This window comes from Balaenoptera physalus (assembly GCF_965194825.1).
Source record: "Balaenoptera physalus genome assembly, chromosome: 10".
Taxonomy (NCBI): Eukaryota; Metazoa; Chordata; class Mammalia; order Artiodactyla; family Balaenopteridae; genus Balaenoptera; species Balaenoptera physalus.
The window spans coordinates 71,848,986-71,864,715 of NC_138889.1; the positions used below are offsets into that span (position 1 = coordinate 71,848,986).

General features: G+C 36.5%; 1 protein-coding gene across 2 annotated transcripts in view; it reads right to left on the reverse strand.

The window, feature by feature from the left end:
* Window positions 1-3,855: 3,855 nt before the first annotated feature.
* COPB1 (COPI coat complex subunit beta 1) overlaps window positions 3,856-15,730 on the reverse strand; it is a 36,142-nt gene continuing 24,267 nt past the window's right edge. For both annotated transcript variants that reach the window (XM_082475999.1, XM_082476000.1), the window contains exons 17-22: window positions 14,902-15,046; window positions 13,744-13,863; window positions 10,856-11,001; window positions 10,152-10,241; window positions 9,035-9,190; window positions 3,856-8,563 (exon numbers count right to left, since the gene is read on the reverse strand). In XM_082475999.1, coding sequence (XP_082332125.1) covers window positions 8,504-8,563; window positions 9,035-9,190; window positions 10,152-10,241; window positions 10,856-11,001; window positions 13,744-13,863; window positions 14,902-15,046 — 717 coding nt within the window. In that variant the 3' untranslated portion in view covers window positions 3,856-8,503. The remainder of the gene's footprint in view (window positions 8,564-9,034; window positions 9,191-10,151; window positions 10,242-10,855; window positions 11,002-13,743; window positions 13,864-14,901; window positions 15,047-15,730) is intronic.

Sequence of the window (15,730 nt, forward strand, 5' to 3'; positions counted from 1 at the left end):
TCTCAAACTCTTCCAAAAAATTGCAGAGGAAGGAACACTCCCAAACTCATTCTATGAGGTCACCATCACCCTGATACCAAAACCAGACAAAGACACTACAAGAAAAGAAAATTACAGACCAATATCACTGATGAATATAGATGCAAAAATCCTCAACAAAATACTAGCAAACAGAATCCAACAACACATTAAAAGGATCATACACCACGATCAAGTGGGATTTATCCCAGGGATGCAAGGATTCTTCAATATATGCAAATCAATCAATGTGATACACCATATTAACAAATTGAAGAATAAAAACCATATGATCATCTCAATAGATGCAGAAAAAGTTTTTGACAAAATTCAATACCCATTTATGATAAAACCTCTCCAGAAAGTGGGCATAGAGGGAACCTACCTCAACATAATAAAGGCCATATATGACAAACCCACAGCAAACATCATTCTCAACGGTGAAAAACTGAAAGCATTTCCTCTAAGATCAGGAACGAGACAAGGATGTCCACTCTCACCACTATTATTCAACATAGTTCTGGAAGTCCTAGCCACGGCAATCAGAGAAGAAAAAGAAATAAAAGGAATACAAATTGGAAAAGAAGAAGTAAAACTGTCTCTGTTTGCAGATGGCATGATACTATACATAGAGAATCCTAAAACTGCCACCAGAAAACTGCTAGAGCTAATTAATGAATATGGTAAAGTTGCGGGATACAAAGTTAATGCACAGAAATCTCTTGCATTCCTATACACTAATGATGAAAAATCTGAAAGAGAAATTATGGAAACACTCCCATTTACCATTGCAACAAAAAGAATAAAATACCTAGGAATAAACCTACCCAGGGAGACAAAAGACCTGTATGCAGAAAACTATAAGACACTGATGAAAGAAATTAAAGATGATACCAACAGATGGAGAGATATACCATGTTCTTGGATTGGAAGAATCAACATTGTGAAAATGACTATACTACCCAAAGCAATATACAGATTCAATGCAATCCCTATCAAATTACCAATGGCATTTTTTACGGAGCTAGAACAAATCATCTTAAAATTTGTATGGAGACACAAAAGACCCCGAATAGCCAAAGCAGTCTTGAGGGAAAAAAACGGAGCTGGAGGAATCAGACTCCCTGACTTCAGACTATACTACAAAGCTATAGTAATCAAGACAATATGGTACTGGCACAAAAACAGAAACATAGATCAATGGAACAAGATAGAAAGCCCAGAGATAAACCCACGCACCTATGGTCAACTAATCTATGACAAAGGAGGCAAAGATATACAATGGAGAAAAGACAGTCTCTTCAATAAGTGGTGCTGGGAAAACTGGACAGCTACATGTAAAAGAATGAAATTAGAATACTCCCTAACACCATACACAAAAATAAACTCAAAATGGATTAGAGACCTAAATGTAAGACTGGACACTATAAAACTCTTAGAGGAAAACATAGGAAGGACACTCTTTGACATAAATCACAGCAAGATCTTTTTCAATCCACCTCCTAGAGTAATGGAAATAAAAACAAAAATAAACAAATGGGACCTAATGAAACTTCAAAGCTTTTGCACAGCAAAGGAAACCATAAACAAGACGAAAAGACAACCCTCAGAATGGGAGAAAATATTTGCAAATGAATCAACGGACAAAGGATTAATCTCCAAAATATATAAACAGCTCATTCAGCTCAATATTAAAGAAACAAACACCCCAATCCAAAAATGGGCAGAAGACCTAAATAGACATTTCTCCAAAGAAGACATACAGACGGCCACGAAGCACATGAAAAGATGCTCAACATCACTAATTATTAGAGAAATGCAAATCAAAACTACAATGAGGTATCACCTCACACCAGTTAGAATGGGCATCATCAGAAAATCTACAAACAAATGCTGGAGAGGGTGTGGAGAAAAGGGTACCCTCTTGCACTGTTGGTGGGAATGTAAATTGATACAGCCACTATGGAGAATATGGAGGTTCCTTAAAAAACTAAAAATAGAATTACCATATGACCCAGCAATCCCACTCCTGGGCATATACCCAGAGAAAACCATAATTCAAAAAGACACATGCACCCCAATGTTCATTGCAGCACTATTTACAATAGCCAGGTCATGGAAGCAACCTAAATGCCCATCAACAGACGAATGGATAAAGAAGTTGTGGTACATACATACAATGGAATATTACTCAGCCATAAAAAGGAACAAAATTGAGTCATTTGTTGATACGTGGATGGATCTAGAGACTGTCATACAGAGTGAAGTAAGTCAGAAAGAGAAAAACAAGTATCGTATATTAACGCATGTATGTGGAACCTAGAAAAATGGTACAGATGAGCCGGTTTGCAGGGCAGAAGTTGAGACACAGATGTAGAGAACAGACATATGGACACCAAGGGGGGAAAACTGCAGTGGGGTGGGGATGGTGGTGTGCTGAATTGGGCAATTGGGATTGACATGTATACACTGATGTGTATAAAATTGATGACTAATAAGAACCTGCAGTATAAACAAACAAACAAACAAAACAACTAATACTAAACTTTCATTGGATTATTTGTATGGAAATATGTTAATATAAATGTTTCAGACATTAAAAAAATAAAAAAATTTAAAAATAAATAAAAAAAAATCACAAGAGCTAGAATCAGGGACTCTAGCTAATGAAATATCTTAGCCACACCCAGTGACCTGAGGTGGTAAACAGCATTTATTTTCAAGATGTACTAGTGATATGACTGTTGTGATATTTTGATTTTTTATTCTCCTGAAGAGACAGACAGGCAGTATATCTATAACATATCCTGATTCATCTTAATGTAGGAGACATTCTTACAGAGTGGTGTCTTTTTTCTCATCTAACATTCTTTTTTTTTTAATTGAAGTATAGTTGATTTACAATATTTTGTTAGTTTCAGGTGTACAGCACAGTGATTCAGCTATACATATCTATATGAATATATGAGAATTCTTTTTCTCTTCCCTTATAGGTTATTACAAAATATTGAGTATAGTTCCCTGTGCTGTATGGTAGGTCCCCGTTGGTTATCTATTTTATATATTTTATACCACATAGTACTGTGTATATGTTAATCCCAACCTCCTAATTTATCCCTCCCCCTCCTCACCTAACATTTCATAGGCATGTGTCCACACCCTGTTCTCTCTATAGCTACATTCTTCATTTGGTCATTCAATAAATACTTATCTATCTACTGAGTACTCTGGTACACATCATATAGACTTAACATCATTTGCTTATCAATACCCATTTTGGGGTGTCTCATTTTTAATTGTCATTATTTATAATATTAAAATTTTTGGACTTTCTTTTTTTAGTTATGCCTCTCAAAATGGTATTACCAGGGAAAGGTCTGATCAGGTCAAGCAATCATATAGCTACTCTTGTGTGTGGTCAGGATTAAAGTGTAGGCTTTAAATTTAGAATCATATGTAAAGTTTATTGTTAGGCCACTGTAATAGACTACAATAAAGATGACAAAAGTCTAAACCAGAGCAATGGCAGTAGGAGTGGGAAAAAAAGATTAGAAAAATACTGAGGAAGGGAGAACATTGGGCTTGGTATCTGATGAGATATAGGGGGTGACTGTAGAGTTAAGGGTGACTAGTGAGTTTCTAGCATAACTAACCAGACAGGGAACACAGCAGTGGAACAAGTCTGAGGAGTGAGATAAGTTCCATTTCATAACGTTGATTTTGAGGTGTCTGTGGGTAACAGCCAGGTGGAGATCTCCCAGTTGATTTATAAAGTTCGTTTAAGAGGTATATGTAAAAACACAAGGCTTTTTTTGTTTTTATTTATTATTATTATTATTTTTAAATTTAGTTTTGGCTGTGTTGGGTCTTCGTTGCTGTGTGCACGCTTTCTCTAGTTGTGGTGAGCAGGGCCTCTCTTCATTGTGATGCATGGGCTTCTCATTGCGGTGGCTTCTCTTGTTGTGGAGCACAGGCTCTAGGCACGTGGGCTTCAGCAGCTGTGGCTCGCGGGTTCTAGAGCCCAGGCTCAGTAGTTGTGGTGCACAGGCTTAGTTGCGCTGCGGCATGTGGGATATTCCCGGACCCGGGCTTGAACCCGTGTCCCCTGCATTGGCAGGCGGATTCTTAACCACTGCGCCACCAGGGAAGCCCCACAAGGCTTTTTAGTATGAATTTTTTGAACTAGAAACCCTGGAGGTCAGTTAACTGTATTATTTTATAAGGAGATAGACCCAGACAGATACATCTATTCTCAGAAAGCTACTCAGAGAACTGAGATTAAATTTAGGAGAATCTCGTTCAGGGCTGCTTCAGCCCACCATGCTGTATTTCATTTGTCTGTCTTGTTGGTTTTACAATCAATAAAAAAATAGTTTTCTCAGACTCCCACAATTATACACAGAACCCAGAAAAAAGGCACAAATCCCACTTGCCTTCTTTTGTCACTGCATAACTAACTTCTTAATCAAAGAGATTCTGCCATGCCAGAGATAGAGAAAAGACAGAGAAAGTGGTCAATTACTAGAAGTGACTTTTGATCTAAGTGAGCAACTCTAAATATCACATTGTTACTGTAATCTGGCTGCACATATTTCTATACTCAGTTGTTAAAGAATCAGTCATTCGACTGTCATCCTGAAAGCAAATAAAAACAGTATGTTCATCACAGACCACCCATGATATGAGGTATATGGGTTGTGACAGTTACATTTAGCTGTGACAACAGTTTACAAGCAAAAGTGCTAAAGTTAGTTAAAACCTGACATGATAGGGCTTCCCTGGTGGCGCAGTGGTTGAGAATCTGCCTGCTAATGCAGGGGACACGGGTTCGAGCCCTGGTCTGGGAAGATCCCACATGCCGCGGAGCAACTAGGCACGTGAGTCACAACTACTGAGCCTGCGCGTCTGGAGCCTGTGCTCCGCAACAAGAGAGGCCACGATAGTGAGAGGCCCGCGCACCGCGATGAAGAGTGGCCCCCGCTCTCAGCAATTAGAGAAAGCCCTAGCACAGAAACGAAGACCCAACATAGCAATCAATCAATCAATCAATCAATCTTTAAAAAAACAAACAAAAAAAAAACCTGACATGATAAATACTGTTATAAAGAATTCTTGAGAAATAAAGCTTCCTTTAAGTAAGATTCTGGTGTTAAAAACAAAAACAAAGCATTCAAGTAGTGTAAAATTAGGACCTAAATTCTGAGGGAGGTATGAAGATCATGTGGAGAATAGGTTTCTGTCTTCTCTACAGTGTAAGGAAGGAGAATGGGGAAAGAAATAGAATGAATACTTACTGATTAGCACCTACCATGTGCCAAACATTCATCATAAATACATTATATCATTTCATTCCTCACATCAATTCTATGAAGTAGACATTATAAGCACCTCACAAATGAGGACACTGAGGCACAAAGACACTGAGGCACAAAGAGATGAGGCAGTCGTGTCAATGAATTACTAATTGCAAGGCTTTCATGTCAGATATAAAACCCTGGCTTTATATCTGAGTTCAACTCTTAATATTAAGCCTTAATTGATAAGAAGTAACATCTTCTCTTATGACTGTAGTCATCATCTGTAAATGATGATATTAATAGTATTTGCCTGGTAAGAGTCATTGGGAGGATTATATATGCCATGGAAAAAGCACTCAGTGTTATGCCTGCCACATGTAAGCACTCAATAAATCAGCTACTCACCATTGTCTTAGACCACACGGCAAGTAAGTTCAGACAGGACTGTACACTTCTCTGATTCTAAACTGAACTTCTGCACTATACCCGGCTTCCTCTTCAGGCTCCTGAGATTCCTGGGGGTGGAGAGTAGAGCTCGGGGTGGGGTGGGGGGTAGGAACAGATAACATTGAGAGTCTGGAGAGGGCAGTAAGGCAGGGAGCTGATATGCCTGACCCTACTTTGAGGACAGCATTCAGAACTGTTAGGACAAAAGAACAAACTATAATTTTAAACCCAATCTTGGTTTAAGGGAAAGGCTATAAATAATTAGCTAAGGACATTTACCAATGTGGAAGGAAAAGGTCACCAGTAGAACCACTTACTTTATCCAATATATAGCACAGATATTTCACACTTGATAATATTTGAATTTTAAAAAATATTTTGGTTTTCTTGTCTTTTTAGATATCCTGAATTCCTGTCTCCTGTATTATTTATAAATCATGTGGAAAAGTTTCTCACAGCTAGCAAAATATCACTAATATCAATCTCCTTGCTAATAAAAAATTATATTGTTTTTTCTCCTTATAAAAATAACTCTATAAACTCCAATTCACTTCTAATCCCAAAATGAAAGTAACTGCATACGGCTCCCTCTAGTGTCAAGACAGCAAAATATAAGGGCCATTTAATTTTCTTGTAAGATTTACAGTTTTTCATTCAGTACATTTACATATTAAGCCCTTACTTGGTGCCAGATACTGTGTTTATTCTCTTACTACACATCATGGTCCTAATTATATGATATTTTGTAATGTGAGCATATAAAATGTATTTTAGATCCCTATTGAGAGCAGTGTAAACAGCTTTTCTAAACAGTGCTGCTATCTCACTCAGTTTACATTTAGCAAGTGTACAAAGCTAATAAAATGCTAACGAAACAACTGTTTTAACTTTTTTCTCTTTGTTCTCCTTATTTACGAATTTAAGAAAATGGCAATGTGAGCCAATCTGATCCTAACAAAAATGCCCAGAATGTTAAGCAATTTTCTGAGAGTATAAACAGAGATATATTCTAGGACATACAGAGGCATACATCCTTGAGATTTAAAATGCAGTAATGGTTGATTGTGAATAAAAAACCAAAATGTTTAATGTGCTAAGCTGCTTTTCCTGCCTTACGTATTGTCAATAGGTGTTCTATGGAAAAAGGATTCCCCAGTTATGCAAGATTAAGATATGCTGGGTTAAACCAAACTAATCTGCTCTCTTTACTGAAGTGCCTCTCAAAATTTTTAGTATGCTAATGTGCACTGTGAATCCCCAGTACAGGACAGTATAAAGCTTTTCCCAAACTTACTTAACTATGGAATCCCTTTTCTCTCATATCTAATGACATCAAGGAAGCTATGTTCAGTAAAACAGAACTTGGGAAATGATCTAATCCAAAGTTGCATCAGTTCCTCTGCTCTCATCACAAATCTCCAACCCTTGACTTTGCATCAAACTGATCCCCTTCCAGCATTCCTAGTATCTTTCCCATTTGGTAGCCACTGACTTTGCGAATCTCAAATGCCCTATAGTCCTCTGGTTCTGATTAAAAAAGCAAGTGGCTTCAAAGTTTCTGACATCATACAAGGTATCAATCTCCTTCACACGCCAAACAAATCATTCCATTCTCACTTAAGTGCTGAAATAGGAGATGCTTTCACTCCTTCACAGACCTTATCTATGGACTCATCCTGAATGCAGCCTGAATCCTAGCTGGAAGACAAAGTATAATAGTTTAGTGTTCAGACTTAGCTAAAAGAGCAGACTACCTCAATCATCCCCAAGGAAAGCAAGGGCCAAAAGAACAGCACAATCTGACCCAAGGGAACTCAGCTCAGAAAGGCATTTGGAATCATATTGGGAGGTGATGGTGCCCAGGCCTAGTGTAAAGTGAGGAAAAGGGGAGGGGTGAGAGTGAGGCATAGAGGCAACATGGAAACAGGACAGCTTTCTGAATCTTCTGGAGTTGAATCCTCCCAGTGCAGCTCAAGTAACTGGTTGGAATCAATTTAATTCCTAACAAACGTAAAAGAATACCCAAAGCTAAAGGTGAATGATTAAAAAATCTATTTTGGATTATCTACTTTTCATTATGATTCAGGATAATAGTGTGTTTATTTTAGTCAGAGTTCATAGTACTCTTTTAAAATGAAGATGGACCTGTTTTCTCAAGGTATTTGATACCATCTTCCTGGACCTAAATTTCAGAGAAAAGCCCTTTAGAACATGGTAAGGCATTCTTACAGATACTGATGTTAGAATATTAAATTAGTAAAAATCAGTCAAGTAAATCAAGGCCTATCTCATTTCATATCACTGCATTTGTAAATTCTCTTAATAAAGTTCATATATTCATGACTCAAATAGCAATTTAAATTTATAACAGAAATCTATAACCCAACTAAAAGAAATCCATTTCTCATAACTAAAATTATGTAATTACACATTTATTTATAAAATAACAAAAGATTTAGGAATAGATCTGTTTATTGTACTGTGAAAATGGTCTTGATACATGTGAGAAACATTATATACTTTGAGGACAGCATTCAGAACTGTTAAGACAAAAGACAAACTATAATTTTAAAATCAATCTTGATTTAAGGGAAAGGCTATAAATTATTGGCTGGAATGCATTCAGCATGAACTCAGATTCTATATAACATAAAGCACAAAAGAGTACAAAATATGTTGGAGTCCAGTAAGCCCATACCTAAATTTTAATTGTAAAGCTGCAAGGACTTTTTTGTTTATTCTTATATACTAGTTTTCTTCTGAGACAAGTTGATTTTATCTCCAAGACTTAAGGCCATTCCCTGTAAGAAAGAATGAAGATGTTTATAATTATTGAAACTATGTACAATCAGTAGGTTATTCTCTCTTAACCAAGCCTCCATGCAATGATACCACATCAACAATGAAACCAAGGATGTACAAAAGAGACTCACCAAAACTTTACTTGGTTAAGTACTTTTAGTGCTAGATTTACAAATAGTCACCAGATTTATAGCTTGGATTTCAAAAACCTCTGAAGAACCCATGTCACAAACACCCAACAGGAATTAATCTGATTTTAAGCAAACAAACAGAATGAGTGGCCCAAAAGGTGGGCTATTTTAATGAAGTAAAGTCATATTTCTATTCAAGGATACTACTATTATGAATATACGTGCATCTAATGCATGAAACACTGGTAAGAGAGGATGCTACATATAGAAATAAAGAGACATAAATTATTTCTCTTTTTATTTAGTTCAGAGACCATCTCAAAAAAAACCAACTGTTACCTGACTCTTTGCACGAATTCTTATGTGGCCAGTAACAGGGGCCTCCGGTCCCTGTTGAATCGGCTTCTCAATGCTGACATTTGCAAGTGCATCTTCTCCAAATATGGAACGAGCATAGAGGTTGGCTGCCATAAAGCCACAGTAACCAGAAAGTGCCTGGAAGAAATTTGTGATGAGTTCAATACTCTACTAGAGAACTACACATAAGCAAGACCAAATAGCATAGGAAAATGACCACTTGAAACAGGACTTATCATATGGTAGTAGTTACATGACTGTGTGAATTTGCTGACACTCATAGAACTATAAATGTAAAGAGTGTGAGCTTTACTGCATCTATATTATACCTCAAAAAAACTGATTTTAAAGAAATAGCATCTATCCTCATTTGTATTTATATGTTCTTTGTTTAGAGCTGTCTGCCTGCCTCCCATACCAGACCCTGAGCTCCATGAATGAAGAGACTGCTTTTATTTTGTTCTTTATTGTACATCCAGCAGCTCACAGAGTACTAGGCATATAATGTTTGTTGGAGTATTTGTTCAATAGACCAATATATGAATTAAAACCTACTTGTCTGGCAGCATTCTTTTATGATTAAATCAATATTACAAAGTTAGCAGAAATTGTATAAAGAAAAACAAATTCCTGGGAATTCCCTGGCAGTCTTCACTTTTTGGTCTTTCTTTCTAGTCTTTTTTCATACATACACAAACATAGCAGAAAATCAAAGTACATCAACAATTCCATACTTGAGCAGATATATTATGACCCACAATCAGAGCCAACAGAAGAGATCATGGACATTTTCTAATCCAGTATCATGAACTATTTTGGAATAAGCCTTTAGCCAAAAGGGAGAAGACTGAAAAGAAAAACCAATGTGACTATTCAGTTGGGTCACTGCACTAGCAACAAGCAGATACTGTTCCTATTCCAGTAGAAAGCAGTAAGCAGATTCATACATTCTATGGGATAACTTCTTTTAGCTAGTTCAGAATGACACTGCTTTTCTCAGGCTAAATAATACCAAAATACACTAGAGGAAATACAAGAAAGCCAAGAATCTACCATCTTACTCTCTAACAGATTTAAGAAGTACACGGGCAAATTTTACCTTCTCCGGAGTGAGGCATTTCATGTTGGTTGACTTTAATATGTGCTGTAAATAGTCATTTAAATCAACTATATTTGTGTTAACCGTCACCTGTACAGAGGGAGAGAAAAAAGTCGAGATTATAGCTCTTACTTTAAGAAAGTTGTGAATTTCTTATCTTGGGGTTGAAAAGACAATCGCTCGTATGTCATATTAGAATCTCCTTCCAAGTATTTAGGTGGAAAGGGTGGGCAACAAAAAGTAAATGACACCTTCCACAAAATCAACAAACTGTAGGTTGGTATCAGAACTTTCAGATACAGATAACTTCACAGACAATCAACATGCTGTATATAAAATATTTCTAATAAAAATCAAGGCTTACAGGAACAAAGTTCCCTAGCAGGCACTGACTTTGCAAAGCTTCTACTGAACACTGGGTTCAATGGCAAGTTACTATTCATACATACAAGGGATGGAACATTGTTTATAATGTCTTGAACAATCAGATTAATTATAGAACTGTTACCCTCACCAATTTAAAACCATAACTTAACCAAACCACTTGCATGCTTTCCAGTTAAAGCTAATTTGTAAGCACAGATATTGAAAGACTTTGCTTTTCACATCTGACACTTTTTAGAGGGATTAATTTTATCAGAGAATCCCTCAACACTAGCCAAAAAGAAACATAAGGAGTTCAAGGAAATCTCCCAAGGACTAACTTTGTTCTCCCACTCAAATTCGGCCCACATCTGACGGAATTCAGCATCAGTGCAAGTTGCAGGCTGGATATAGTCCATGATGTCAATGTGAATATCACTGAGGACCACACAATTTCTGTCACTTGCTGCTCCAGAGACATCATAAACTGCAATATACACATATAAAAAGATCCCCAATCACCAAAGGCAAATTTTAATTAAAAATTTTTAATATTTCCAAATAACAACTCTGACATTAGCAAATAGTTTTGCTTATTATATAGTGGGCTCTATGTTTGTTTGTTTGTTTTTTTTTTTACCAACATGAATTTGAAAATATGTTTTCTTTAAATGAATGTAATTAAAATGACAGTAATATAGTATTTCTTTTTTTTTTTTTAATCAGTCATCAATTTTATACACATCACTGCATACATGTCAATCCCAATCACCCAATTCAGGGGCTCTATGTTTTACAAATTATTACCTATTTAATATGACCATCATTCCTATGTTATAGTATTATTATTTTCCATCTTATAGAGAAGTAAAAACAAAGAGAAGTTAATTAAGTGGCTCAAGGTCACAGAACTGGTTAAGTGGTGGAGGCCAGGATTCAAACTCAGTGAGTGCTTACATAGCAGTTGCAGTGTTAGACACTGTAGAAGGATACACAGGTAGTAGTGTTCTCATGCAGATGCTTAACTAATATTTCTGGATGAATATTGCTGAGCCATAGTACTTAATGATACAAGACCTTTTCTTCTGTAACTGTTTCTTCCATGGTAGAAAGTCATAATCTGACTGAAGCCTACCTTTTTTTAGCCTGTTTTCTTGACATTCCCCCACCCTACTTTTAGAGAAAACTAAGGTTACCAAGAATAAGTTCCTTTAATTTTCAGCCCCACCTCTAAAAATAAATGTATCTTTCTCTGAATCACTTTCACCTACTTACCTTTCCTATCAGACAAGTACGGCCTCTGCTCTTCAAGGTTCATACTTGCTGCCATCTGTGATGCCTGCTTTGGTTCAGGACCTCACTCCATCAATCATTACCTCTTTCGTCTTTACCTTCATATTCTTTACTGACTTTCTTCCCTTATAGTTTATAAACATAGTCAAGGTCCTCTCATCGTCAAAAAAAAATCTTCCCTCATCCTTTATTTCTCTTCTGGCTACTGCCCTCTCTCATTCTTATCAAAACCAAGGTCGTACACTCAGAGTGGCCTACACTCACTATCTTTATTTCTCCACGTCCTATGCAGCCTTCAACCCACCACCACTGCCCAAGACAGGTCATAAGAAACGTTTTAGTATCACTGATTGTCAAATCCAAAGGGCCCTTCTCTTAGGGATCTTCTGCAGCTGCCGATACTTCTTCAGAATTTTTCCTTGCTTCTCTAACGCACTTCCTTTGCAGGCTTCTCCTTCTCTGACCAGCTTTAATACTGCTCTGAATAAAAACTCCAAACAGCTCTTAATATTGCTGTTCTCTTGGATTCGGTTTTCAAATCTCCCCTCTTCTCACTCTTTATGCCCTCTTTGGGTGATTTCTTCCATTTCTATGGTTTTAAAACAAATATTCATCTCTACTTTAGACCTCTTGTTCAAGTTCCAGACTCATCTCAAACTGCCCTTCAATAACTTAAGACACTTCATTACTTAACCTCAAGTTTAACTTATCATCTCTCTCAAATTTGTCCTTCTCTCCTATGTTCCGTTTTGGTGATTAACATAAACACCAACCCAACATACCCAAGCAGGAAATCTGAGCATTGCTCTAGCCACTTCCTCTTCAATCAGTAACCATGTCCTGGACATTCTATCTCCTTAATATCTATTATATTCAGCCCTTCTCTCCATCCCAGCCACTACTGTGTTGGTTCAAACTCTCCATCATCTCTCACCTGTGCTACTGCAAGTCTACTAGTTAATCTTCTTGCCTCTTCCAATCAGTCTTCTTTAGTGCTGCCACAGAAATATTTAATCATGTAACTCACTCACTAATAATTCCTCAATGGCTCCCCTCTATATCCAGGATAAAGTCCGAAATTCTTAGCATGACAAGTATAATATAGATGCCACTAACCTTCCCAACCTCCTTCTCTTCTACCACCACCCTCTAGCGCACTCTAAACTCCAGGTATATCAAACTACTTGCATTTGTTCTAACTGAATCTCTATCTGTAGCCCATTTACTGATCTTTTAAAACCCCACTTGAGCTTCAGCTCCTCCACAATGCCTTTCCTTTACCTTTCCTCCCAACCCCCCACCACTCTGAGAGAACTGACACAATCTCTTCATAGACTTCCACTTCACCCAGCACAGGCTTCTTTCATAGCACTTACCGTTATGTACTGCACATATCTACTTCACATATCTGTTTTCCCTTACTCAACTAGAAGCTATCTGAGGACAGAGATTTTTTTGTTCCTACCACAGAAATTGCTTTTAAAAAAAAGAAAGCTTATTGACTGAATACCTCTGTACAAGCTAATCCCTAGGAGTTCCAGCAACAAATGCCTATACACAGTTTGAGACTCAGTTCAAATGTTATCCTTTGATAACACACCTTCCTCCTTTATAAAGCCTTCTATACTGTTAGCACTTTCCCTCTATGATCCCAAAGCACATGGTGTATAAACTAGCCGTTATCACATTGTATTGTAATCTATTATTTATCTACCTCCTCCTTTTGCTTGACAGTTTGAGGACAGTGACTCTATCTGGTTCATTTCTGTATATCCAGAACATAGTACAACACTGAATAGCGTAGCAGATGCCCCATAAATGAATGAATGAATGAATGGATTCAAGTCCTGTCCTCAAGAAATGTCACACAGCTACTCATTACAGAAATTCGTTAATAAAATATCCAAACATCACATGCTATAAAACAATTCCTTACCTATATTGCCAAAAATTATTCCATTTTCTGTTGATGCTACTTTGACATTAGCTTTAATATTTGCAAAGTCATGTGGAGCAAGAGTCAAAGGAGATGGCTTTTCCACAAGTTTCAGGTCCCCTGAAAAAAAATTTAGACATGGCTAAAAAGACATACATATTAACCTCTCCAGTCGTAAAACCTTAAAATGTATATAGCTCTATAGTTTCTAGCAGAACAAGGAACAAGAGAAGGGTTATGATTCAAATATAAGGACAAAATAAAGAAATCATTTAACACTATTATTCACATCAAAATGCACATTTTCTTTTAAAAGGTAATGGGCTTCTCAGAATAATTCTATATTTAATTCATGTGTGTGTGTGTGTGTGTGGGCGGGGGTGGGTACTCTGGGCATACTGCTTTATTTCAGTGAATGGATACAGACGTCTCAAAAGCTTAAGTCTTAAACTATACACTCCATTACAAAGATAAAACAATCTGAAGAAAGGACTGCAAATTCTTAGAAACACAGTTCTTTATATAGGCCTCAAGCTATGCTGAGGAAGACAGGGCAGAACTATGTTCTACCTTGATTTCTTAAAGTCCCTTAACTCTTGCTTAAGCCATATGGAATTTCCTAGGTGCAGTACACTGTTCCTGTATACAATTTATATTTTCCAACTTCAAAGCCATATGTACAAATGATCAGAGAAAGTCTGATTTCTTCTTCTGATTAAGAAGAAGAAAAAAAAAAATCTCACACTGCTAAATGTGATAATGATGTATTACTTTGGCCACACATGGTATGTATTAGTTATGGACTCAGAAAATACCTCATTCTGTACTAAGGCAATTAAAACTTTAAACTACTTGGTAAATCTGTAACTTAAACAGCTCTTATTTAATCTAGAAAAACTGACATATGATAGATCAAGCTCACTGAATAAACCCATCTAGAAGTACCAAGAACATAAGCATAAGAAAGTCAGTATCACAGAGGTTCAGAAAATTGGAGTAGAAGGAGACTAAATATAAAATGTAAAACTAAGACTTGATTCAAAATGTCACAAAGGGCTCAAGAGAATTCTTATACTAAAACTTGTGCACTTCTCTTAACAATCTGTCATAAAGATTTACTATGTAACGATATCTTTCCCTTATAGTAAATTTCCTCACCCAGAGTAGCTAACTCTAATGTGCAGTTCTGCAAGGTATCACTGGTTTGGTTCACAACAAGTACGTCCAGGACGATATCATACTGGTTGACATGAACATAAGCTTCTGCATATACAGGGTCTGAGAAACCTGTCAGCTGGGTGACCTGTCAAACAAAAATAAAGATAATCAAATGACTGAGACAATTTAACCAAACATATCCTAGCCAAAGGACTAAGTCTGTTAGGTAATTAACAGATGTGCTTAGATTAGACCAGTCATTTGAAATGTATAATAAAATTGTTTTGTAATGTAGAGATGGTAACTGAAACTTAGACATTAAAAATAACAGGTCCTACACTTTACAGCTCAGTAGGTAGAAGGACGTTAAATATATTCAGCAAATACATTAAACATTATCCCAACTTAGGAACTTAATAGATTTTCATACATTTTCAGTTAAATCCCTAAGCACCTAAACTCACTAGCTGTTACCCAAACTCAGGAAAAATAATTAGAAGCAAGAAACACTTGTAATTCCACAAAGATAAATTTTTAGATGTTCCCCCACCAAAAAAAATTTTTTTAAGAAACATCCAGGGTATATATAACATTTTAAAAATGTAATACTGTCACCAAAGACATAAGCAACAAAAGAAAAAAATGGGTAAACTGGACTACATCAAAATTACAAACTTTTGTACATCAAAGGACACTATTAGCAGAATGAAAAGACAACCCACAGAATGGGAGAAAATATCTGCAAATCATACATCTGATAAGGGACTTGTATCCAGAATATATAAAGAAATCCTACAACGCAACACAAAGAAAACAACCAGCCAGATTA